We start from the raw sequence: 25,337 nt of genomic DNA, 5'->3' as shown, positions 1-25,337 counted from the left end.
TTAAATAAATTAATTAAAACAAATTATTTTTAGGACATCACTGACAAAAAGTAACATTTCTAATTGCTGCCTGTATCCAGTGACTGTGTTTCTCTTCTCTACAAATATGAGACTGCATACACGTAGAAATCTGTTTGTCATCCACGACCATAGGGAAAAAACCAGAGAGCTTTTAATCCAGAAGAGACAGATGGTTGTTGATCTGCAATAAATAAGCAGTTAGTATAGCATTTGGCACAATTGATCCATAATAAAAAATAAAAAAAATTAAAGCCAAGCCAGAACACAGAACGCATGAGCCTACCGTTCCCACTATGGTTGTGAATCAATGATGCTTTGGGAGTGTTTTTCCCCTAGTGGTCCAGAAGCTCTTGTTCTTATTGACGGCATCATGTATTCTGTAGTACCGGGGTATTTACAGGATATATTGTATACTGAAGGTTGAAAATAACAAAAACTAAAAACTATTTCAGGTTAAAAAATAAATAAAAAAATCACTCACTGCATTGCACATGTTCAAAATAGATGCCATTGCGTGTTTTATTGTTGTCTGCATATTTTCTTGAAAGGTGCAAATAATTCTGTGTTCATGATGGTTTGAACATGACATGAAAGACTGGTTTGTATGGGTCACAACTTGCTGGCAGCATCCTTGTTGATATAAAACTATGATGACATGTCTGTCAGTCTGTCAGCGCATTAGCCATTTTTAAACCTCTCTTTGAGGCAAGGCAGTATTTTCAATTATCTTCCAGCACATTTCCTAATTTACACGAATAGCACACTAGGCCTGGACAATCACAGCTGAATAAAAAGTGCTGGTGGTGGAGTGTAATAAATATATGGATAGAAATATATGGATGGAAAAATATGGAATAACCAGATTGGTTGCTTCACCAACAACCAAATTACAAGAAACAATTACATAATAATTACATAATAAAATGCTTTAAACATTTTCAGATGGCCTAAAACCTTTAAATGGATATATTTAGTGATGGCTGGTTATGATATTAGATGGGAGGGCTAAAATTTAATATGTATCAAAAGCTTGAAAATGAAATTATTAGGTTTGAGCATTATATCAAAAGGTCTCATCAATAATAAGAATGAAGTGGAACAGCTATTACATACACACACACACACACCTAAAGACAGCCAGGCATTTTTAGATTTGTAACATAATTCCATTAATGTAAGCCCAATTTTGCGAAACTGCTAAATTTTGTCACTGTTTCTCATCACTAATCGCATGGAAATTATTCGTGTAAATCTTCTTTATACGTTTATCAAATTCCGAGATTAGCCACACAATTATGACTTTTAGCATCCATTTCTAAGTGCTGTTGTGCTTGGTTCCTCCAAAATAATCCACCCGAAGACATTATGAACAGCAAATATATAAGTATTATATATGAATACACAAAGCTCTTTACGCTGTTCCACTGTCCTTATTATCACCAGTCAATCATTACACCTTCCTATTGACAATGCCTTCCATCCCTGCTGAGTTCCACCTCACTACTACTCACACTTCCACATATTCAGGCATGTAATCAGAGTTGTAGTTGTGCCAAGTCTGTGCGAGAGAGAGAGAGACAGAGAGAGAGAGCGAGAGAGAGCAAGTCTTGCATAATGTTTCTTAACAAACGTTGAACGTATTTTCAAACTCTGTCAGCAAATCCCATTTCCATGGTAACATGGTCTTGAGAGCGCAGACTGTGTTTAATAACACCTTTTTACTTGGCTTCTTTTGTCATTTACGTTCTCATCATTTTTCATTTAAGACCCTTTTCCTCTTGGATTTCTTCTCAGTCAATGCTGATAAAGAGGGGCACTTACAGAAGGCCAGTGATCAGGAATTGAGTTTCATGGTCTGGAGGATTTGCACTGATTTTATATACAGTACATTCTCAATACTGACAGATGTAAACACAAGACTAAGTGTAAGACATTGGTGTAGCTATGAAGGACGATGATACACAGGACACACAGACACAGTACACAGAAATGATGTGATTTGGGAGATGATTCAATCTATCTTTATAGATTACAATTTAGAAATATATTCCATTCAACACATGGTGTGCTGATCTGCACGGGATTCTACATCATGATATCTAATCATATCTTAGCAAGTAAAAATTTAGGTGAATTCATTTCAAATTTATCGTAATCAGTTTGTTTTTAAACAAATATAAATCATTAAGTCTAGTTCTAAATATTTTATTCATTTCAAGCTTGAAATTGTCTTATTATTATAATTATTATTATAATTATATATATTATTTGGTTTATTTCAAGCGTTTATTTCTATCTGCCAGTAGAACAATTGGCTTAAAGACAATTTAAGCTCAAAAAGAATAAATACATCTAGAAATTGGCTTAATGGTCTTACATTTGTTATATAATAATCTCCTAATGGGAGATATTAGATAACTTTTCCTTTACTTCACTTGCTAAGATACCATGTTTTTGCAGAGTTGGCACGATCACTACAGCGCAGAAACGGCACTTTATTCATTTCCTTTACTCCACGATCTAAACCTGAACCTTGTCTTTATAAAGCTAGTGCCCAAAAAGTGATGAGGTCTCTAGAAATAGTCTGATATAATCAGTAATTAAAAGCAGATGATGTTCAATTCTAGCAGCTGTCTCAGCAGAGGTACAATGGCACCAGTGTAACTTGAGCTTGAGCCTTTGGGTTCATTCGCTCATTCACTCTTTTATGGCAGACATCTTCACGCCCAAGAACAACAATGTCTGTTTCTAATCAATACAATCGCTAAAGCAATAAACACTACAGGTATTCAGCAGCTGAAGTGATTTAAAGACGTGCAGCCTGAGTGCCAGCTGTACCACAAACTGACAATGTGCTGGGATGAGGGGGGTAACAAGGAGGCCAGCAGCAGTGCGGATTTCACTCTGAGAAGAAATCCAGCAGGATATTAGGGTGTGTAAATGGGGAGATATGTTAGCTTTAGCATGGCTAGTGTTGTTTAGAAGCATTTGGTAGCATGCACTACGTTTCGCTAAGAGGTTCACCCACAATTCAGGCGCGTTAGTTCCTGATAGACAGCTTTGCTCATTTCACAAACCTGGTGTAAGACTCTATCTTACAGGTCAGGGGTATTCACTTAAAATTTGTAAAGGTCCAGGTACAAAAACCTCTTGCTTACAAAGCTCTGGATAAACAATTCTACAGTTATCTATCAATGACTATCCATTAACAAATAATTTATGTCGTTAAAGTAAGACAATTTGAAGTGATTATGTTTTGATTTACGTTTTGAACACATCGCCAAAAAAATGATATATTTGCAAGCAAATACATCGTGACTACGGACAAATTTATCTAATATTTCATTATAGAGATTATTATAAATCAAATATAATATTATTCAGTCTGTTTTTAGATGCGTTTACTCATTTCAAGCTTTAAATTTTTTTAATTGCCAATAGAAGAAGTCTATTTTTAAAAAAAAAAAAATTTTTAATTTAAAACCTCTAGAAAAAGGATTAATAATCCTATATTTGGCTTATTGTAAGTTAGAGCAGGAAATACTAGATACATTTGACTACAATCAAGATATTTTCACATGCTAAGATGTCAGTATACTTTTGAGCAGCACCACGGAGATGAGACATGAATCTGAATTTGATGTGGGGAGAATAAACACATAGTTCTCCGTCCATTTAAAAAAAAAAAAAAAAAAAAAGCTCTCTGTTTTCATGAATTTTTTTCTGGTTACAGTTCACGTAGTTAGTTTGCTAATCAGAGCAGAGAGGGTAAAGCAGAGAGGGTAAATAAAATGAAAAATTTATGTAAATGCATGTAATTTCCTGCAATAGATGATCTGCTACAGGAGCCATGTTGGTTCATGTTTAGAAAACCAGTCTCTGAACTACGATCAGTTTTTTTGTTCCATAGGTTGATCGGCTCAATTTGGTCCAATGAAATACTTTGTTGGATCCGCATCCAGTCCATATGACTGTTATAGGTATTATAGAGGATGTAAGTATTGTTGTCTAAGCAGGCCATATTAAGTACTTACTAATGTCAAAAAGGAGTGCCCTACTTTTACACTAATCAGATGATTTTGATAACAAGCCAAAGCCAAAAGCTTGTGAAGATCAGAAGATTGTATTTTGGACATATTAAGATCCTTGATGATTAAGTATATGTTAGAAATGCAGCAAATCTGATTCCAGGCTTTACAGTGCAGTACAGAGTTTATGTTCTCCACTAAACCATTGTGGTGTAACAGAAAAAATGATGCAACTGTTTTATTATATGCACCATACCAAGATCAAAAGCAATCAATAACAGTTTCATGCATTTCACTGTCAAAGCAACAGGCCCCCTGCTAACCCTACAGTTTTCCACAGATAACCGCACGATTTCTGCCCTGTGGTCTTAGCTATATAAAACACACTCTGCTCATGCAAACAAACAAACAAAAAAAAAAACCCTAAGAACATAGTCGTTAACATACAGACCATGGCATGAAATGTAGTGCAGATAAAAAGGTCAGATCACGGCTGGTAATTTTTCCAAACTGCATCAATCAAAACAGCAAGGTTCCAAGTGTTACTGGGGATTTCCTCACCTGCCTTTTTATTACAGGAAATTAGGAAACAGGAAAATAAACTAGTTTCAGGTTTATTTGATATTAAGGGAGCATAAACACTATTGTTTTAGCATTTATGGGTGAAATATTTGTTCTGTCAGTGTAAGAATTGGAAGCTGTTCGGTTCCTTGTAAAAAGTTTTTGTAATAATAAAGGTTAATTGATGCCATTCAAGTTTCTACAAGTTGGTAGCTAGCTTCTTAAAAGCTGAATGGGAAGTTATGCTAAACAGACACAAATCTCAGCGCTCAATTGAGAACATTTGGAACTAAAATTCATTCATTCATCTTCAGTAAGCTCCTGGTCAGGGTCTTGGCACAATTTAAATTACGTTTGCTAATATGCATGGCTTTCTCTCCTGTTCTAATTTCAGAGCATTAAATAACCTATAAGTGGAGCAGTATGAAAAATCCAAAATCTAATATCACAGGTTTTGGTACATTATTGGTTTTCCTTAAACATTTATTCAAAGCAGGATGAGACATAACACTGTAGTGGTAGGGCAAGAATTATTTAGTTGGTTAGAAAAACTTAGAATTTTTTTCCCTCTGTTCTCTATTTTACGAGACATGACACATCTGGAAATAAAATTTTTGATGTCATCACCTACATCATATAATCATTTGTTCATCTTCCTCATCAAACACTATCCTGGTCAGGGATGTGGTGGATCATGAGACTTTCCCAGGAATAGACCTTTTGCATACACACACACACACACACACACACACACACACACACACACACACAAAGGAGGAGTTTCCTTCACACAGACATAGGGAGTGTATACAAAACTGTGCACAGATGTGTAGCTATGAATCAACACTATCAGCTACACTACTGTGATACCCTGTGTGCTTCTCTCCATTTTTTATTTTTACACTTTATGTAAACTAAGAGTAAAACAAAACTGATAGAGCCTAATATTACAGTTTTCATTACAGTATATCGTAGTATATCTGCTGATATAGAGAAAGAAGAGTTCCGCCAGAGAGAAAAGCCAGGTTACACATTTAACCTTTTTTTCAAACAATATTCAATAAATATCAATATATATAAATATAATATAAATATAATATAATAAATATAAATATCCTTTATTCAAAAGAGGATGTGGCATAACTCTCCACTGCAGCGGACTGGAAGTTAGGGAAATGACTAGGATATTTGTCATTTCACTTTAAATCTTTTGTAAAAAATCTTGTACCATATTTCAAGATACATACCACAACTGGATTTTTTTTTTTTTTTTTTTTTTTTTGTAACAGCATAGTCTATTCTAGGAAAGAGCAGCGCTGATAGAATGATTTCCTTGGAATGGTGTACAGCCATGTTTATGTAATGAAATAAGTAAGCACTCTTGTTTAACTCTAAAGCAGCCTTTAATTACACACTGTTTGCCTGCTTCACAGTTAACCTCTGTAAAGTGTTCCACTACGAGTGAGCTAGGTATCACCGAGTAAAGCCCTAACACCACTGTGCGGAGTGCACCAATGCTATCAGATTAGGATTGCCACATGGCAGGACTAATCTTTCACTAGGATTAATCCAGTGTTATGGACACTGTACACTTCACTCACTATAACTCTCCATGACATGAAGTAGTCAGTACATTTTCCTAACTGTTGAAACAAAAATACAACGGTTGTAGAAATTATAAAAAGCAAAATGACTTCCTCATTGATGTCAATGATCCTGATCACCACAATCCTGTGTTCCTTCCACTGGCTTCCTGTAGCTTCCTGCATCAGATTTAAAACACATATGCTTAGGACTGTAGTCAAGACTGCCACTGTCAACTCACCAATGCCAAGATCACGTCAAGACCAAATGTTAAGAGGTTCGAGTCCAAATGAAAGCAACACTGAGTAAAGACTGAGACCAAAACCCATCAAATCCTTTCTGAGGCTAAGCCTTTACTTCAGCTAGTTGATTTCAGTTACACATTGGGCCAATGATTAGCCTGTTTTCTAGCAGAAGGAATCACTTATTGTCAGGCAGAAAGAAAATGCAACACAAACATTATTTTTCCAAACTCTCTGTCGAGACCAAGACCATATTTACACCAATGCACCACGACTGAGACAAATCCTAGTACAAATGCCAATAAGTCAGAAGTACAGAAAATATCTTGAGACCAGACTCAAAGCCAGAAATGGACCAGCACCCTACAAGAAAGCACTTATCAATCCCCACTCTGCAACACGATCCCTTTGAGCCATTAGCACAGCTTGATTGGACCCACTATCCCTCAAGATATAAAGAAGCCATGCATCAAGAGTCTTCTCTGTCCTGGTACCCAGGTGGTGGAATGAACTCCCCCTGGCTGTCCAAACATCTGAGTCACTATCTGTCTTCAGATGAAGACTAAAGACCTACCACTTCGCACTTAAATGAGTACTTAAACGATCATGAAACAATAAAAATCTGACTTGTACTATTTTTGTTGCTGTACTAACTTTTTCTAACGCCTCTCTAACATAGTTTTTGCTAAATATTATTTTTAGACTTTGACCTATTTGTCCTAACATGAGACTATGTTTTAGATGTAGACCATAAAGCAAAGTCAAATAGTGTCAATGCAAATGTAAGAGTTAAACCAAAGACATTATGTGTGCCTTGGGTATTTCTAAACCATTTTGATGCGTGGACCTGTTATGGATTTTTTTTTAATACTCCAAAGTAGTGCAAAGTACAGGTATCAAGCACCGTTCAGCTGGAACACTCAGAATGCAATAACGTGGTACAATGACCAAGTTCAGTATGAGACATTAATAGAAACATGCATCACACTCTAAGAGCCGTATATTCAGACATGAAAGCTTAGAATAACAAGTCATCATGTGAATGCAATGTCGATGCAATGGAATGAAAATCAAACCCTGTCGCTGTGCATATCCAAAGCTGAGAGTGTATATATACACACTCACTGGTCACATTATTAGGAACACCTGTACATTCAGGCAATTATCCAATAGCCATTCATGCAATCCATAAAGTCATGCAGATACAGGTCAAGAGCTTCAGTTAATATTCACATCAAACATCAGAATGGGGAAAAAAGAAACTGCAGATCTCCTGGAATGTTCACGCACAACAGTCTCTAGAGTGTACACAGAATGATGCAAAAAAAAAAACATCCAGTGAGCTGCAATTCTGCAGGTGGAAATGTGTCGTTGATGAGATAGGTCAGATGAGAATGGCCAGACTGGTTTGAGCTGACAGGAAGGATATGGCAACTCAAATAACCACTCTGTACAATGGTGGTGAGCAGAAAAGCATCTCAGAATGCACAATACGCTGAACCTTGAGGCAGATGGGCTACAACAGTCAAACACCACATCAACATTCTGCTCCTGTCAGCTAAGAACTCTACAGTGGCTACAGTGGGCAAAGGCTCACCAACACTGGACAGTTAAAGATTGGAAAAAGACCAGATGACATTTATAACTTTATATATATATATATATATATATATATGTGTGTCCACTGTATGTGTCCACTGTAACCAGTCTGATTCTCCTCTGACTGTCATTAACATGTAGGCTTTTCCACCTACAGAACCGCTGGATGATGTTTGTTTTTCGCACAGTTCTCTATAGACTCTATAGACTGCTGTGCTTGAAAATTCTAAGACATCAGCAGTTTCTAAAATAATTAACCCATCTGCAACTAATAACTCTGCCACCATTAAAGTCACATAGATCACTTTTTTCCCCAATTCTGATGTTTAATATGAACATTAAATTGACCTGTATCTGCATGATTTTATGCATTGCACTACTGCCACATGATTGGCTGATCAGATAATTGCATAAATAAACAGGGGTAAAGGCAGACAGTGGGTGTATATAAAAATAGATTTAAATATAAAGTAAAGACCAAATCTTTCAGTGGCTGTTTTGCCACCAATTTGATTAGGATCCCAATAAATCAGAATTGAGGTCTATAGCCTGACAGTATACTGAGCCTCGGTGCTAAACATAGTAAAACACACAGAGATGATCAGCGTGCTCTCTTCATAATAAACACACTCTATCACTTTACCATCCCCCTCTTATCCTGTCTCTTTCCCTGGCCTAACTCATTATTTGAGCCTCTTACGGATTATGAGGCATTTAGTCCTCTCTAATACGCAGCTTATTCCCTCATTTATCAAACTGTTGGCTTGTCAGCTAACCTGGTCCCTTAATGAACTATGATAAGTCTACTGAGCATTAAGGATTCTACAGGTAGTGTGGATAAGAAGACTGCACTTACAGTAAACCAGAGTGAGAGTGTATAGACAAGAGGTTTATTCCTGGCTCCATGCTAACACTGTGTAAATGCAGTGTAGTTTTTAACACTTCCTGATATTTTCCTATTCAGTAAGTGTTATGATCCTTTCAGTGGTGTGACATTTACAGGGATTATATTTACTCCGTTTATTGAAAGTAAAGGTTGAATGTACAAGGATATAGTACTCTATTTCAGTCAATTACTCTTTAAAAAACTTTTTCCAGTTACACTGGCTAGTGTTAGTAAAAGTTCATATTTTGTGAGTACTAAAATATAATACATTTTTAAAAATGTACAGTAAACCTATATTATACATTTACAGTATAATACATGCATAGGTTCCACTTCAGAAATTTCCTACCACTGCTTTTCAGTAGGTTTTTCACCTCTTTCAGCTTAAAATGTCCCACTATCGTTCTGCAAACCCCATCTGATATTTTATTTTAATATTTCTGTGCCTGGTCTTTTGGAAACAAATTGAAAAAGCTTAATGATTAACAGCGATTAATAACAGATCACAGCACACTTGTGATGTTAATTGTTTGGCAGTGTCTATTTGCACTAACTGAGAGTAGTTATGAGATGCTATAAAATGCTACTTGCACTTAATGATGTGGATCAATGATTAAATATCTTTTTTTGCTCCCCAACACTGTTCATTTTACAGAAAATTATTAATAGCATGAATATGATATAATTTCACTCTCTGTTGTCTCATAAAGTAAACAAAACGAATATTTAAAAAAAGAAATAATGTTCTAACATGCAAATTGTCTGCATTACATTTCTAACAACTAATGTTGAAAAAGAAAAGAAATTAATTTCTGGCATATTTTTAAGCCGCATTTCTTAAAAGTAGCAGATGCCTCTATACACACAGTTATTACACAAAGAGCTAATGATTGCTATTTTTCTTATAATCATGAAATCTATAGCCATGCAAAATTTGTTTTATATAGACATGGACGTCAAGTGTTATGTTTGGTCGATTAAAATACTGATTAACTATGATTAAAACTGATTATGTATAGGCTACAATGAATCATCAAACCCCAACTAATGGTGAACCAAAACAGCAATTTGTTGAAACTAGACAGTGCCTAATTACTTCCATCTGAACCAACTTTAGCAGTTTCATAAGTGCCTGACCTGTACTATTTCCTTGTATAATGTGTACTTGTCATTAATCTTATACTGTATAGTACTGAGTAATAGCAAAGGTTGAATCTGTTGTGCTGTTTTTTCAGATTTTAATTGCACATTTTTACTGCAAAAATAAAATTAGCACGTCCTAAAGACACACACAGCAATAGATAGACTTTAGAAAGGACACATAAACAGAACCAGAACTGAAACACGCAATATTACTTTGATGATAGTTTTGCATCTTGGCTGAGAAAGCACCTGTTGAGAACACTTATACTCTACAAAGTGTTTAATTTGTAACCAATTGTGCTAATGATTTTTCGACTCTCTTCCCCTTGTGTAATCTCCTCAGGAGCTGCAGCACCCTGGAATAACAGCGTGCATCCTCTGTTGGCTAGTCTAGATTTATTTCAGTGTGTGTGTGTGCATGTGTATGTGTATGTGTGTCGACGCAGTGCGGGCGTCCGTGGGTGTGTGATTAAGCAGAGGATTCTAGTCGACGAGCGACTGTGTTCATGCAGTAGAGAGAAGTCAGACCTGACTGCAAAAGGTGTACTGTATCAACTGAATATGGTGCTTCCCCCTTATTCTTTAGTACATATGATATCATTGATTTGGATTAATTTTCTTTGCAAGCTTAATTTATTTAGACAGATTCTCACCTTCGTCCAGCCCTAATGCTAATTAGATTAGAGTGCAGAATTTATCTACATCTGGAAAAACTTTACAGGAAGAGAAAGATTTTTGCTGCAATATGTGAAAAGGATCAGATGTCAGGAGCAGTTCAAGCCAAATCGAGTAACCTTACACATTTAGAGCTGGTGGTGTTTTTACCGCAGCATTTTGTGCATTTTGTGTAAGATCAAAGCCAGTGACTGCATCTCATCAAATCCAAATCTGCAGTGTAAATAGGAATAATGACGCTTTTAAAATTTTGAACGATCACAGGTAGGCTATTCAACAGGCGCACTCGTGTCTAGGGCTTGTCAATGAGCCCATCTAATTGGCACAGGAAACAAACTGCAGAGGCACAAATTTCAAAACAAGAAGCCAACTATGTTTCTTTAACTCTCTGTGCATAGCTCTCCGCAATGCTAAAAGCTGCTCTGACTCATCACTCATTATGTCATTATACTGCTTGTCATTTCATAAAGGATGCAGTCACAAAATAATAAAAGACAAACGAGGCTGATTTGATTCAAGCATATTCCCCCTCTGATGCCTCTCTCAGACAACAGACTGATACACTGTAGTATCTGCAAGAGACACTTTTACACCAAATGATGTTGCCTGTACATCTCAGAGTATTCTCTGAGAAAACTATCACATAATCTTTCATGAATTCCTGGCAACTCTCTGTTATATACGCACAATCACATGGCCTTGTCCAGTATTTGTCTGGGGAGTGATTAGTAAAAGTGCAAGTAAGCCAAAACCTAAGCTTGTTCATTAGCACAACTTACTGAAATAGTACAATTCAATCTTTACATAATGTATGGAATCACTTATATTAATAGATGGTTGGCATGACAATTATGTATTATCTGTAAACAACACCAAAGTACCTAGCGTAAATCAGATATTGTTTGAATATATATTTATTCATTTCTTCATACCTTTTGCATGATGCGAATGGGTGGTCATAAACTTATATACCTTGGCTAAGCTTGCATCATAGCTCCAATGGTAAAAGCAACAAATATCTCTCAAATATCAAATATCAAATATATGCATGTTATCACCTAAATCATGACAGCCTACAGAAATACTGTATGCACGCATCAGTATGGGACGATTGTGTAGAAAGGTTTGCAAGACACCATGCAACAGGCTGCTGTTCACACTGAATCTGAGCTGACTGGGCATCACTGAATCCAAAAGCGCTTATAGGAAACACCAGTTCTGCCTTATTGGCATACAGATCTAACATGGATAGAAATCTAAGTCTTAAACGTTAATGCACAGGTTCTCAACCCTGGTCCTGGAGTTTCCAGTGTCCTGCACATTTTTTAGTATTTTCCCTGTTCTAACACACCCACTGAAACTGGTGAAGGGCTGTTAATTAGCTGTTTAGCTGAAATGAATGTGTTAAAGCAGGAAAAACATTAAAATGTGTAGACATGAGGGACTCCAGGATCAGGGTTCAAACCTGTGTGTTAATGCACTGAAATAATCCATTATTTCTCTCTCTCTCTCTCTCTCTCTCACACACACACACACACACACATCTCTCTCTCTCTCTCTCTCTCTCTCACACACACACACACACACACACCTCTCTCTCTCTCTCTCTCTCTCTCTCTCGCACACACACCTCTCTCTCTCTCTCTCTCACACACACACACACACACACACCTCTCTCTCTCTCTCTCTCACACACACACACACACACACACACACCTCTCTCTCTCTCTCTCTCTCTCTCTCTCTCTCACACACACACACACACACACACACACCTCTCTCTCTCTCTCTCTCTCTCTCTCTCTATATATATATATATATATATATATATATATATATATATATATATATATATATATATATATATATATATATATATTATAGTGTGTGTGTGTATAGCTGTTAAATGACTAGTTACATTACAAGTAAGCAACATTTTGATCTTGGCAAAAGTTTTTGCAGCAAACCTTTAAAGCATCAGACATCCTGAGGTGTGAATACTGAAGAAAATCAGCCTTGCTCTGGATTATTGGCTTTTTGCAAGTCAGCCATCAAAGTTGTTGTTAAGACAGAGACATCATCACATCATACATGCTCCTGAACCCTGATCCTCTCACCTGTTTCTCCAGGGTCTCCTTGCCTCCGGTGGACACTTTAGGCGCCGGGACTCGTTCACAGGTGCAGCCCTCCAGGAGATAAATGCCCGAGGGTCGAGCACTTTGCTCAGAGTCGAAGTAGAAGAGCACATTTTGGTAGAGGGCGAAAAACTTCTCGTGCCATTTGCTGTTTTCCGTCGTCTTCTTGCTGAGGTAGCCGCGCTTGGTGCCCTCTTTGCGCGCCACCACGGACAGATACAGAGCGTGTCCCTCATTGTAGCGAACGCTCTTCTGCATTTTCCGGCTCGGTTCTGCTCCGATCTCACCTGCTCTTCAGCACCATACCCGTCACGATGCTCTGGACCGTTTTTAAACCCCTCTCCAAGCGTGTGCGTGTGTGTGCACTCAACAGACACGCACTGGAGAAGTTTCAGAAGCTCAGATGAACCTCTGTGCGCTTCTCTGCGCGCCTCGGATCCCAACTTCCTGAGAGTCTTTATCCAAACGAGTTTGCTGTCTGATCCATGTCACAAGTTTGCACTGAAGTGTTTCTAGAGGGAAATGATGAGCAATGCGAATTAAAAAGCGTGCGCGCGCGCTACGGCACAGATAAACGCAGAGACCACATAGCTTTCAGGATGGGCTTTAATCTGATTTGACAGCTCCTTAAAGAGACAGCTTCTGTTCAGCGCTGCAGCGCGCGCTCTCTCGCTGGCAGTGCGTGCGACGCCGCTGATTGGCTGAGAGACCGGAGGGCGGGGCGAAGAGCACCTTGTGTATCCGCTGGATTACGCGCACAGCTAGAAGGGAAGTGCACTTGTAGCTTACTCTCTGCTGTTGTGGATGGTTCCAGATGGATGCTCTAAAGATCTGCACTTCCCAAAAACAGTTTGTGCCCATGACTCACTCTGGATACTGCTACTCTAATCATAAATTCTCATACTGATGACACTGAACATCCTTTTCAATGCACTTAATACTGTTTGAGTGTACAAATGTGGAAGAGCAATCATTTATAATCCCACTATCACCCAGAATAGGGTTCCATGTTGAGTCTAATTCCTCTCAACGTTTCTTCTTTATGTCCTCTCAGGGTGTTCTTCCTGTCACATCTGGATTGCTCATTAAGGACCTAGAGTATATCTACATCCAGATGTCTATTGTTAAAAGTGCTGCACTAATGAAAATGAAAAAGGTTTCCCTACTCTACTCCTTGGAAAGAATACACCCTCCATATGACCGTCGTCGTAGGGTGTGAACATAACAACTATCAACATCTATCTTAACATACATCATTTGACCATTATGATACTTGTGGTCATAGCAGAACATCTGTGAAACCTAGCACTCTAAATAGTTTCATGGTGTAAATTCAGTTTCTTTGCAGCAAGGATCGTGTGCAAATGCTTGCACTTGAGCGTATAATAAACTACAAATTAATATCACTTTAATGTCATGCTGAGTAAACTTCTTGTTTCATGACAGATTATCTTACACATGACGTAAAAGAATACAGTCTGAAGCACTCATCCCTTCCTTCCTCTTCAGCAACCATGTTATCCTGGTCAGGGTAAAGGGTGGATCTGGAGCCTATCCCATTTACAGGCAATTTAGAGTAGTCAATTCACCTATGAGGTGAAGTAACTTTAATAATTTATCCACATGCAAGTTTTTGGGAGGTGAGAGGAACCCGGAGAACCCAGAGGAAACCCACGAGGAGAACATGCAAATCTCCACAGAGACAGGATCGAACCTGGGACCTGAAACAGCTGAGTGGAATTACATTTTCACACAGCTGCTTTTATTAGTAACTATAACATTAATCATATTCGATTCGCTTGTAAACTTGACCTACAGTAAAGTCGAGAGTGTCTTTCAGTCGGGCCCTTTAATAATAAGGACTTCTTGGCAGGGTCTTTTGTAGTAATTGTTTTTCAACACTTCAGTAGAGAATGACCTTACAAACGTTTACAAAATTTTACCATGGACAGTTGGTCTGTAAGGCTCTGTACGCTGGTCCAATAAACCCAGTTTGTGCATCAAACTTCATAACAGTATTGGGTTAATACTAGCACTGGCAGATTAATATAGTCCTGTCTCCCTTGTTTAATATTTAATCATTAAACCAGTAATCAGTAAATTGAATAAAAGGGATAATAAGACACACTCCTTTATTCATTAAGCCTTGGCAAATACCAGCATTGCACTGGAGGTCTAATCTCTCAGTGTTATCAGCATGAGGTGGAAAAGTACCATAATTCATTCAAGATGTCTGTGCAATACACCCCAAACTTCCCTGAAAGTGCTTACCAATCTGAAAAGTAAAAAAGTGATCATCAGCAATAAATGGTGAGGAATGCCACAGTTGGCACGTGTTAGAAAGTGAAAAACTAGCTGAGCTGCATTTCTCAGTGAAACCCAGTGTTTTTCCAGGGCAAGTCTCTCATTTTTGTCTTTCACACACATCGGGAAGTTGTCGTGAAATGCTTTCCTTATTTACCTGCCTGTCATCGGCTTATTTGGCAACAAAAAGGTGAACAGATGCACAACACACCTGTGGCAAGCTGGCAAATAACATGTTTCAGGCAAACTTCCCCAGAAAGCCACTGCATACGCAGCAAGGATGGAGTGTGCTTCATGTGCTCAGTCCATCTGTTTACAGAGACGTAATTATAATGCACTTCAGCTCTCACCTTGCGCCATGCCAATAGTATGCCGTTTACATGGTGGGGTTTATGTTAAAACAACAGCAGGAAATCCTAAGAAATCAGCTGCAATACTTTCAGTTAATATTCAGCATTTGTGGCTGTTTCTTCTCTCTAAAAAAGTGCCCGAGACACAGTAATGGCCATGTTATACCTTACAAAACAATATAACAAACAAACAAAAAAACAGGCTGTGATTACACTTAGACACTTGCATCTAATGGCAGGCTTTAAAAGAAGAAGTAAAAAGAGAAACCAGGAGTGTACAAAGCAGAAGATTTCTGATTTAATAATTTTGGTTCTTCACACGACAGCAGCACACATCTATACATGCTTTTTTTTTTACAGCCGTTCTGTATACATTTTTAGATTTTGCTCAGTGAAAAGAACCTATAATAAAGCACCTCGAATCTGCAAGAGATACTCAACTTCCTGATCATGACATAAAAGGTGCAGACATAAAAAGGGAAATGCGTCCAAAACTCATAATTATGTGTAGATTAGCATACAGTGTGGTTTATACGGACTACCTCAGCATCCCCTCTCTCTCTCTCTCTCACACACACACACACACACACACACCTTATTAATGTCTGACTTTTTTCCACTCAAGTAATGATTCCCTGTTAGTGATTTTCCAAGCGTCAGTAAGCAGCTTCACGGTTTTCCTAGAAAAAGACAGAAAAAACCCCAGATGTTTAACTTTGTTTGCCCTTTTCTGCAACAGCTCATATTGTGTGTTATTCAGCATATGAAATGACAATCATTATGTTCACTCAGAAACATGAATTATTACTATTTGGCACCTCATTTATACTCAGCTCTCTAACTCTTACTAAGCCTGGGCACTTTGATGATAAGCAAGATAATAATGGCTCTAATGGGAAGTGCATGCAACTCACCCCACTGGCCTACATACCCAGTAAAGTGATAATGATCTATGGAAAGCAGCGTGTGCTGTTGCAGCAGCGGAACACGTTCACTTCGTCACTGACATTATGATTTAGCTCTTCACAGCAATGATCCAATTTGCATTTAGATAATTCAATCACACTGTGATAACACATATTACAGTGAGATGTATGACGGTCAAATGCTTCTGCGTGAGATTAATACAAAAGCAAACAAAGCACACATACCAGTGCATATCTCCATATTAGACGATTTGAAATTACAGGCAATTTGCATATACGGTCAGTTCGGGTTTCACAGGTCTACCGTCTAGTTCAGACTGGTGCTGATATTGTTGTTCTGTGTAGTTACCATGTAGTGATATTGCCTATACCATCCTGTGTATTAGTTTATCACTGTACTTGTCATTCTATTGGAATTACATATTTGTATTGCTGCCTGATTACTCATGCTTTTCTTACAATAGTCGCATTGCATTGCTCTATTGTCTTGTAAATGATAAAAGTTTGAACACACAAGCTCATAGACAGGTTTTCACATTGAAAAAATAACCATGTATCAAATGTGAAAAAAAAAAAAAACATCTCTGATTTTATATTGTCCACAATCTCTCGAATATTTGGGTCCATCTGATGTATCAGTTTTGTTTTCAAGTTGTTTTTTTCCCCCCAAATCACAGATTGATTACACAATTTTACATCTTGTGTATGTGAAATCTTTGCAAAATAATAAAACAGGTTACTCGGTTTATTGTTCCTGTGTTTATTTTACTGATTTATTATTTAATTAATCAATGCTTGTTAATTCTTGCCCTTAACACTAATCAGTGACTTGGATGAAGCCCTTCGGAAGTAATTCCAGTTTTCACTTGTAGTCACGTGTTTGTAATGCTTTCTTGATGGGCCTCATTTATCAATCTTTTAATAAAGTTGTGTGTAAATGTTTTTGTAGGCCAAACCAACCTAAACATTCTCGTCACATTTCCAAAAGTTTTGGGAATTTTCTTTGTACTCATGTGCATATGTTGATGAATGCCTGTAATCACCTGTAAATTACAAAGAGCATTCACGGTACAGTTGATCTGCATTTAGTGACGCCCAGGGAGGGGGGAGAAAGAAAAAAATAAATAAATAAATAAATGAATAAATAAACTCTTCCAGAAGTTGAACGCAGCGTAGCCTCTACAACATGTCAGCTACCAGAGCCACAGATTCATTTTTCCTCCTTTTATAGGGCACCATTTCTTTTGTCCTAATTGAGTATAGACATATTTGTCATAATTTATGGATTTCTTTTTGTGTTCTTTTGAGTCATTAATATTGAAATAATTAAACTATTTAAACATGACAATTTAATCTGTATAGAAATTTGCAGTAGCGCGCATCAATTACATGAGTTGAAGTCTATCATTTAAGGTTCACATCAGTGAGTCTCTTTATATGTAAATTTACAAAACTCGGGAACTCTTGTGATACGAACATTTTCTGAACTAACTGGTTTTCATGAATTCCACATTTCTTGTGTTAATGCTCCTGTGAACACTTTACAAATAAATCCGTTCATATGCAGCTTGATAAATGAGGCCCATTAAATCTAGAAAGCACTCAGTTTTATCTGGAGACCAAAAGATGCCTTTCTGTGACATTGTAAAATTTGAAATATGAATTATTGTGAAAGTTCAATCAATTATTTTGCTCGTTGTCCTGTCCTGAGAGCAGATGGCTTTTGCACACAGCTGCCTTGAAGCCAACCCCAGACCTGTTTCATTAAAGTCATGTGGGATACAGTTTCGATTTCTCATACACGCCGAGCACTTGGCTTTATTTTATTCATAGTACATACAGAATTTTTGAAAGTTGCATAAGGTTTCACGGCCCACGTTATGTACCTGCGGCTGTTGACGATGGCCTCCAGCTCTTTGGACTTGAGCGCAGCAGATGTGAGGATGCTCTGGGGGATGTCAGCCAGCCGCGCCACGTTCAGCCCATAGCTCCGAGCCGCTGCTCCCTCCGTCAGCTGATAGAGGAAAGTGATGAACTCTGGCTGCACCTCCTCCTCCTCTGCAGGGTAAAACGACGAGGTGAAAAAGTGTTACATCAGAGAGAAGCACTCGAGAAACTAGAGGCATAGCAAGAGCAAATCCTTCTGAGAGAAATATAATCCAAGTTGTACATTTATTTGTATTTAGGCTGTAAATGACAAAATAAATAATTTGTGTTCGTTTAAATGATGGACAGGAAACAAAAAAAAATTAGTACACAACAGCTACCAACCCACGAGGGTGAAGGTCATGATGTGCTTCCTCTGAGACACGTTAAACCAGCCAATCGCATCTTATCAAACTGCTGCTCATGCTGCATCACAGTGCAGCATAACACACTGAGAGGAAAGCCCTATCCACCCTCTTCTTCATGCGTGAGCTCACAGACACACTATTGTCGCTGTGATTGATTGGCCCCTTTCAGCCAATTTTGCTCCCTTGGACTCCGAGCCACAGATGGCGATGACATCACTGGGATTCAAACTCGTGATCTCTGGACAATAGGGTGAACACTTTTTTTTCTTTTCCCCCTGTCGTGCCACTCAGGAGCCCAAAACACTATCACTTCTTAATTGCATATACAAACTTCTCATCATTTAGATCTTCTAGGTCCCTGACGAGAATGCTAGTTATTATCATGACTTTTCATTATCATGACTTTTTGTCTCAAAATACAACTCACCAGTTAGATCTTTACCAGACATTTTAGATTCAAGGAATACTGAAAGTCACCTCTAAGGTGCTATCTCTTCCAAGTTGTTTTTTTTTTTTTAAATATTAAAGTTCTGCACAACATATCGAGTCGATGTTCTGTTACTCAGTTCCACGTCTATTAACATTTTATCTTAATTATATAATTCACACATTGTCCTTAAAAGTGCACTACTGTACCGTTTGTCAAAAGTTCCTCAAACCCCTCATGAGATGCCTTTTAAAGAAAAAGGGAAGAGCTGAGCAGCTGTCTTCCAGCTGTAGTCAAAAATAATTTCAGGGCGTGGAAAATGTAGACCGAAGCCTAAAATGTAGCAACTGAAAAGATCTCAATATTGTCATATGCTGTGAAACACAATTTCTCGAAAGGGTCTTTGAAATAATATGATTACTATAGATCTAGAAACAGTTTTCAATATTACACATTGCTCCTCTGCAAGTGTGTTACAGAATGCGTGTTAAACTTCCCACTCGTGCAGGATGTAAATTCATGAATTGTCAGTCTAACTGAGATTACAATGATGAATACTCTATTCTTCTCCAATTCCCGCACTGCAAGCAATGCTGTGCTATAAAAGAGCTGTGACTTACAAATGTGACTTACAAATGTGACTTACATGAGACTAACAATTCATTTTGAGCAATAACAATGTTATGTCTATTGATTTCTCTAACAATATGTTCTAATACATTTGTCTAACTGTCCTTGTGAGGACCGTCCTCTGACATACTCTATATGGCTAATAAAGGTTTGACCATCACACCCACGGTTATAATAACCTCTACTCTTCTGGAAAGGCTTTCCACTAGATTTTGGAGTGTGGCTATGCGGTTTCCTCCCAGTTGGTGTTCCAGTACATCCCAAAGGTGTTCAGTGGGGTTGAGGTCAGGGCTCTGTGCAGGACACTCGAGTTCTTCCACTCCAGCCTTGGCACACCATGTCTTCATGGAGCTCATTTTGTGCACAGGGACATTGTCATGCTGAAACAGGTTTGGGCCTCTTAGTTCCAGTGAAGGGAAATTATAATGCTACAACATACAAATGCATCCTACACAACTGTGTCCTTCCAACTTTGTGGAAACAGTTTGGGGAAGAACCACATACGAGTGAGATGGTCAGGCGTCCACAAACTTTTGGCCATATAGTGTGTCTATTAATGCACTTTATTAATGGTGTGCCTACACCTAAACTAGCCAAATACCGGTCCGTTATTCCTACCACACACACACACACACACCCCCACCTTTCACATACCTTCATCTGCAGTCTCTGGCTCACTGAGCAGGAAGGCCATGTGGTAGTTTCCAACATGACATGGGTAGAGCTTCTCAAGCTCACATAGTGGAGGGTAGTGGGTCACAAACAGGGTCAGACATCTCACCTGCAGTGAATAACATATAAAATATTCAATAATAAGGCCAATATTCACTATAATAATGTAGTAGAACAGGCACATTAATATAAACCTGTGATTTGCCTTGGAGCCAAACTACTGTCAGAACTGCTGTTATAGAAAACACCTTCTGACCAATCAGATTCAGTAATGTAACATTGCATGTTAATCATAATTCTCATTCAAATGCTTTAATGTATTAACTATTTGCGACTATGTTTTTTAATGCCATATAGATGACAAGAGAATGGCTTGATCTGGACAGAGTACACTGCACATTTACTAGACACTAGATTTCAGTATAGTACACAGGTTATTGTTCAGTAACCTTATGTTTTGTTTAATATTCGTGTCATTTCTCCTGTTTGCAATTTTACAGTCTAAAAGCTACACAAAAGTTAAATTTACCTTCATATTGATAAAGATGTATGTGCATAACTACACTTATAATGCAAAAAGTAGCTCAAATCTAAGAAGTAGGCCATTATTAATTACAGATATTAATTACAGTAATTAATTAGTATTAATTATTAATTACAGTAATTTATAGTATGACTATTAAGCATCTAAAGACTAAAAACCTACCCAGGACCTGCCAAAGTAGCATTAGCATCAGCATCAACAAAGCATGAGCTCCAAGTTAATTAACATTCTACAAAGTAAACATCAGTAATGGCTAAAATAATAATCACAGTTATTTGGTGCAATATCATTATAATTTATCATAATTATTCAGCCAGTTCAGGAACAAAATTGTTTCATTTTATGTTATTTTAAATCAACAGAAAGCATTAAAAGCCTGTATTCCTGAATAAAACCAAGATTCCTCCTTAGTCACATTATCTGAGTGCATCTTTTAAACACTAAATACAAACAGTAATAGATAAACAGATACAAATAATAATAATAATAATAATAATAATAATAATAATAATAATAATAATAATATAATTTAAAACTGCATTCCAACCTAAGGACATAATGATAAAGAATAGACTTTTTAAAAAAAAATATATATACAGGTTAAAGGAAGAATTCTGGTCACGTGATTTGGGTCTACTCATCCCATCAAAGGGGACGCGTCAGTGGAAATTAATGACTAAATCACCTTTATCCCATGATCAGATATTTCTCACCACTGAGGGAATATCTTTTGGAAAAATTATGTTCATCCCTCTAGTACAGTTCCAGAGATGTGTAGAATCTTTGCAGAGACATGTTGAAGCTGATCTGGTGGCTCACGGTGCCCCAAAACCTTACAAAGTCATTTTATGTTGTTTTTTCCTCTTTAATCTGTTACCTATCTACAGTACACATAGTATGGAAAAGTAAACAGCTGTGGTCATCAGTCTAGCCCTCTTTGTCTGGTGACCTTCAGTTTTGCGTGTTTACGTCTTTCTGGGTCTTTCTGCAATGTGATTAGCCAGACAGTTAACATTAGATCTGCTTACCAGCAATGTGGTGGAGTATTTCTATCTAATTAAAAAAAAAACATTTGTGATATATTAAAAGGTGATTAATGCACAGTCTTAGTAATTATTATATAGCACGTGTATAGCATGGCATTATTGTATGTGAAAACCTGGCCTGCTTCCAAAATCTTCCCTGCCAGTTGAATCTATTTGTGACTAGAACATTAACTCATTAGTACACACAGACATGTCTCAGACTAATCGGATTTCCATTGACAAGAAAGCTGAAGTAAGAGAGAGGTGAGAGACTTGTGGGCATGTGGGGAGCTGAAAATAGTCGCAACATGAGACATTGCATAGTAAAAGAACTGTTTATCATCACAGAGGTTATGTTTACAGCTTAGATTCAGGCTCGAGCCCCAGATGTCCTGTGTGCCATCTCACCAGGAGGTAAACATAGAAGAAAAGATTTACAGGCTCTTTCACAGTTGGATGCTGAGCATTTACAATAAGGATACAATCGAATACAAATATATTATTCGGAATGAAGTTCTTAACTGGTACAAATAGTGCATTGGGAGTGAGAGGCATGAGGGAATGTTCCATATGAAGTGTAATGCTGTGCAATGCATTTACAGCATCCTTAGTAACTGCCTGATCAGGGTCGTGGTAGTTTAAATTAGGTTACTAGTTTGGTTATATTTTGGGAAATACAACCAAGTAAATTCAGTAGAAAATGTTGCAGGAAATTATTAACAAAAATAATAACTGTGTGAGAGGGATGGGATTTAAAAACAGTCCCACGCACATCTCTAGTTGAGACCAGTTATGAACTCGAGTGATGTAGCTGAGGTTGAGGAACTGTCAGAAGCAGAAGTTACAGACCATGCTATCAGTGATGACATTCCAGGGTTAAAAAACAAACAAACAAACAAATAAACAAACAAAAAACTCTCTTCAGGTTTAAGCCATGCCCACTTCAGGTATAAATCTGAATAAAGATATGGATATGGATATTTGGAGAACTAATCTGATACAGATACAAATAGTGGTGTTGCGTTACACACCTAGTCTACAAAAATTTATAGCCAGTAGTTTAATCAAAAGTGGTATAGGAAGTTTTTGTGCACACTGCAGGAAGCATGGGCAGCTTCTGCTCCTACGGTTTGTTGTGGCTGCCACAATTTTCACCTGACTGCCACTGTAACATAATATAATAAACATAATATAACAAATAGGGAATACAGGCAAATTAAATTTCCAGGTCTAGGCTACTACCTTTTCAGATGATTGATGCACTGATGTCTGTAACTAAATAAATTAAATACGTGAAAGGCGACAGGACTACGTTTCTGCACTACAATCCCCCGTATCTGGCTGCTAATAGTGATTTCACTCTACTCAGTCCAAGCACTGAATCGTTATGGCAATGCAACTCCCAACCTCCTCCTCACTTCTCTGCACTCGGAGACACGCATCTCGGCTTGTTTCAGATACATATGCCAGCTGAGAGTCGGTGAGCTCTGCTTCCTGTGTGCAAGCAGAGAGCTTTGCTATGGCAACTGGCCTTTCTCTTGCAGCCGGAGAGCAGCGATGCACAGTACAAGAAGGCAGTGCGCAGTTAGACACGGGCTCTGTCAACAGCGCAGTGTCAGAGAGCGTTACACAACAAACCATTTTTTTTTTTACATTCTCAAATATGGGACAGGTGAACGGTCGAGAGTGGAACCAGTTGCCATGCCAACCTGAACGTGCATGCGCGCACGCACACACACACAACTAAGCACAATTTGTTGCATGACCAGTACTGCATGTAAATAAAGAGGAAAAGAATGCATTAATCATGTGGCTGTGTAGTTTGTTTAAATGCAAAGTGCACATACGTGCCACAGTTCTGCATCATTCAGCGAAACATCACAGAAAGTACAGCATTTAAGAACTCCGGTTACATAATCATTATAAAATTCAGCTACACTCTACACTATCAGAAAAAAAAAAAAAGGTTAAATCTACAACTCGCAAGGGTTCTTAAGGTTTTTTATAGGGGAATCCCTCAAGTTTTATGTAAAACCCTACAATTGTGTATCACAAAGAGTTTCAAGTTGAACCCTTTAAGGAAGCGTATGCTGCTCTATGAAAGATCCATGCAGCTTCCTAGCAACTTCACCAGGTATCAGTTATGCAACATGTAAGGAATAAAGCATGACAGGTTGTGCAGTTATGGGAAAACACTCAACACTAGCGTGATGCAGCCCTGACACAAATTAGAGTTACTGTTACACCCAGGAGCGGTTTTCTAATAACTGCACAGACTTGAGGGCTTTATTCTACTATGGCAACTTGTCAACAATTGCACATTTTTGTTTGGTAAAGGACAACATGTTGTAGTTATTTAATATTTTTCTTTATATTTAATATTGCATCATATTTGTGAAACTAGTTACAACTTGTTTCATGTTAGGCTATAAACATTAATTAATTTACTGATATTCACCTGCTTTTTTTCCCTTTCCCTCTTCATGCCAGTAAAGAAACAGCACTACACTTGACCACTCTTTTTACTCTGCTAATTGTTGGGCTACATTAAATGCAGAGCATCAGTCAAACACTTCACTATGAATTAGCTGTTACTATAGAAACAGTCATGGACTAGAACAAATACATTAATATATATCTGATTTACCTTGTAACTCCACTACATAATAAAAATTAATAGATTCTGACCAATCAAAATTCATAATTTGAGAGCACTGTATTAAAACTAAGGAATAAATCACTTCAGGGAGTGCTGTTATAGGAAAATAATCAACAGCAGGGTGGTGTGATGTGGCCTGACGTGAAGCAGAGTTAATGTTATCACTCCAAAGTTGATTATTTTTCAATAACAGCACATCACAAAGTATTTTATGCCAAAGCATTTTGTACTGCAGCAATTTGCCAAGCTTTACAAATTTTAATTTATTAATGAATGACACATCATAATTTTATCCATGCATAGTTAAATTTTATGCTGTGGAATGCCTGTGAGTTCCTATTTGCATTGTTATAGAAGCTATAAACTCATCTCGTCGCTCCCTCATCAGCCTTCCGTTTTCTCTCTCGAAATTAATAAGACAAACATATATATATATAAAATACATAATAACATTATAATAAAATTTTTTTATCCATTTATTATTGGGTTGAGATTATGTGAAGCATCCCCCATAAAAATCCCTTTAAATCATCTGTTACTACAGAAGCAATACCGTGTTACAACAAACACATTAATATAAGCCTTGCAGCTGGCAGTATTGCCCAAGCTGCTGTTATAGAAAATGAACACCT

The 25,337-nt window shown here is 37.6% G+C and overlaps 2 protein-coding genes across 4 annotated transcripts in view; both read right to left on the bottom strand.

Annotated features, from left to right (window-relative positions):
* The window catches only part of rasgrf2b (Ras protein-specific guanine nucleotide-releasing factor 2b), a 74,591-nt gene extending 58,971 nt beyond the window's left edge, over nucleotides 1-15,620 (bottom strand). For both annotated transcript variants that reach the window (XM_026931560.3, XM_026931561.3), the window contains exon 1: nucleotides 12,857-15,620. In XM_026931560.3, the coding sequence (XP_026787361.1) occupies nucleotides 12,857-13,132 (276 nt within the window). In that variant the 5' untranslated portion in view covers nucleotides 13,133-15,620. The remainder of the gene's footprint in view (nucleotides 1-12,856) is intronic.
* A 179-nt stretch (nucleotides 15,621-15,799) lies between these two features.
* Nucleotides 15,800-25,337, bottom strand: part of msh3 (mutS homolog 3 (E. coli)) — a 63,411-nt gene continuing 53,873 nt past the window's right edge. For both annotated transcript variants that reach the window (XM_026931597.3, XM_026931598.3), the window contains exons 22-24: nucleotides 20,460-20,586; nucleotides 18,341-18,512; nucleotides 15,800-16,208 (exon numbers count right to left, since the gene is read on the bottom strand). In XM_026931597.3, the coding sequence (XP_026787398.3) occupies nucleotides 16,127-16,208; nucleotides 18,341-18,512; nucleotides 20,460-20,586 (381 nt within the window). In that variant the 3' untranslated portion in view covers nucleotides 15,800-16,126. The remainder of the gene's footprint in view (nucleotides 16,209-18,340; nucleotides 18,513-20,459; nucleotides 20,587-25,337) is intronic.

Source organism: Pangasianodon hypophthalmus, chromosome 24 (assembly GCF_027358585.1).
Source record: "Pangasianodon hypophthalmus isolate fPanHyp1 chromosome 24, fPanHyp1.pri, whole genome shotgun sequence".
NCBI classification, from domain to species: Eukaryota; Metazoa; Chordata; class Actinopteri; order Siluriformes; family Pangasiidae; genus Pangasianodon; species Pangasianodon hypophthalmus.
The sequence above is the reverse complement of the archived record's forward strand: the minus strand, read 5'-3'. Positions and strand labels throughout refer to the sequence as shown.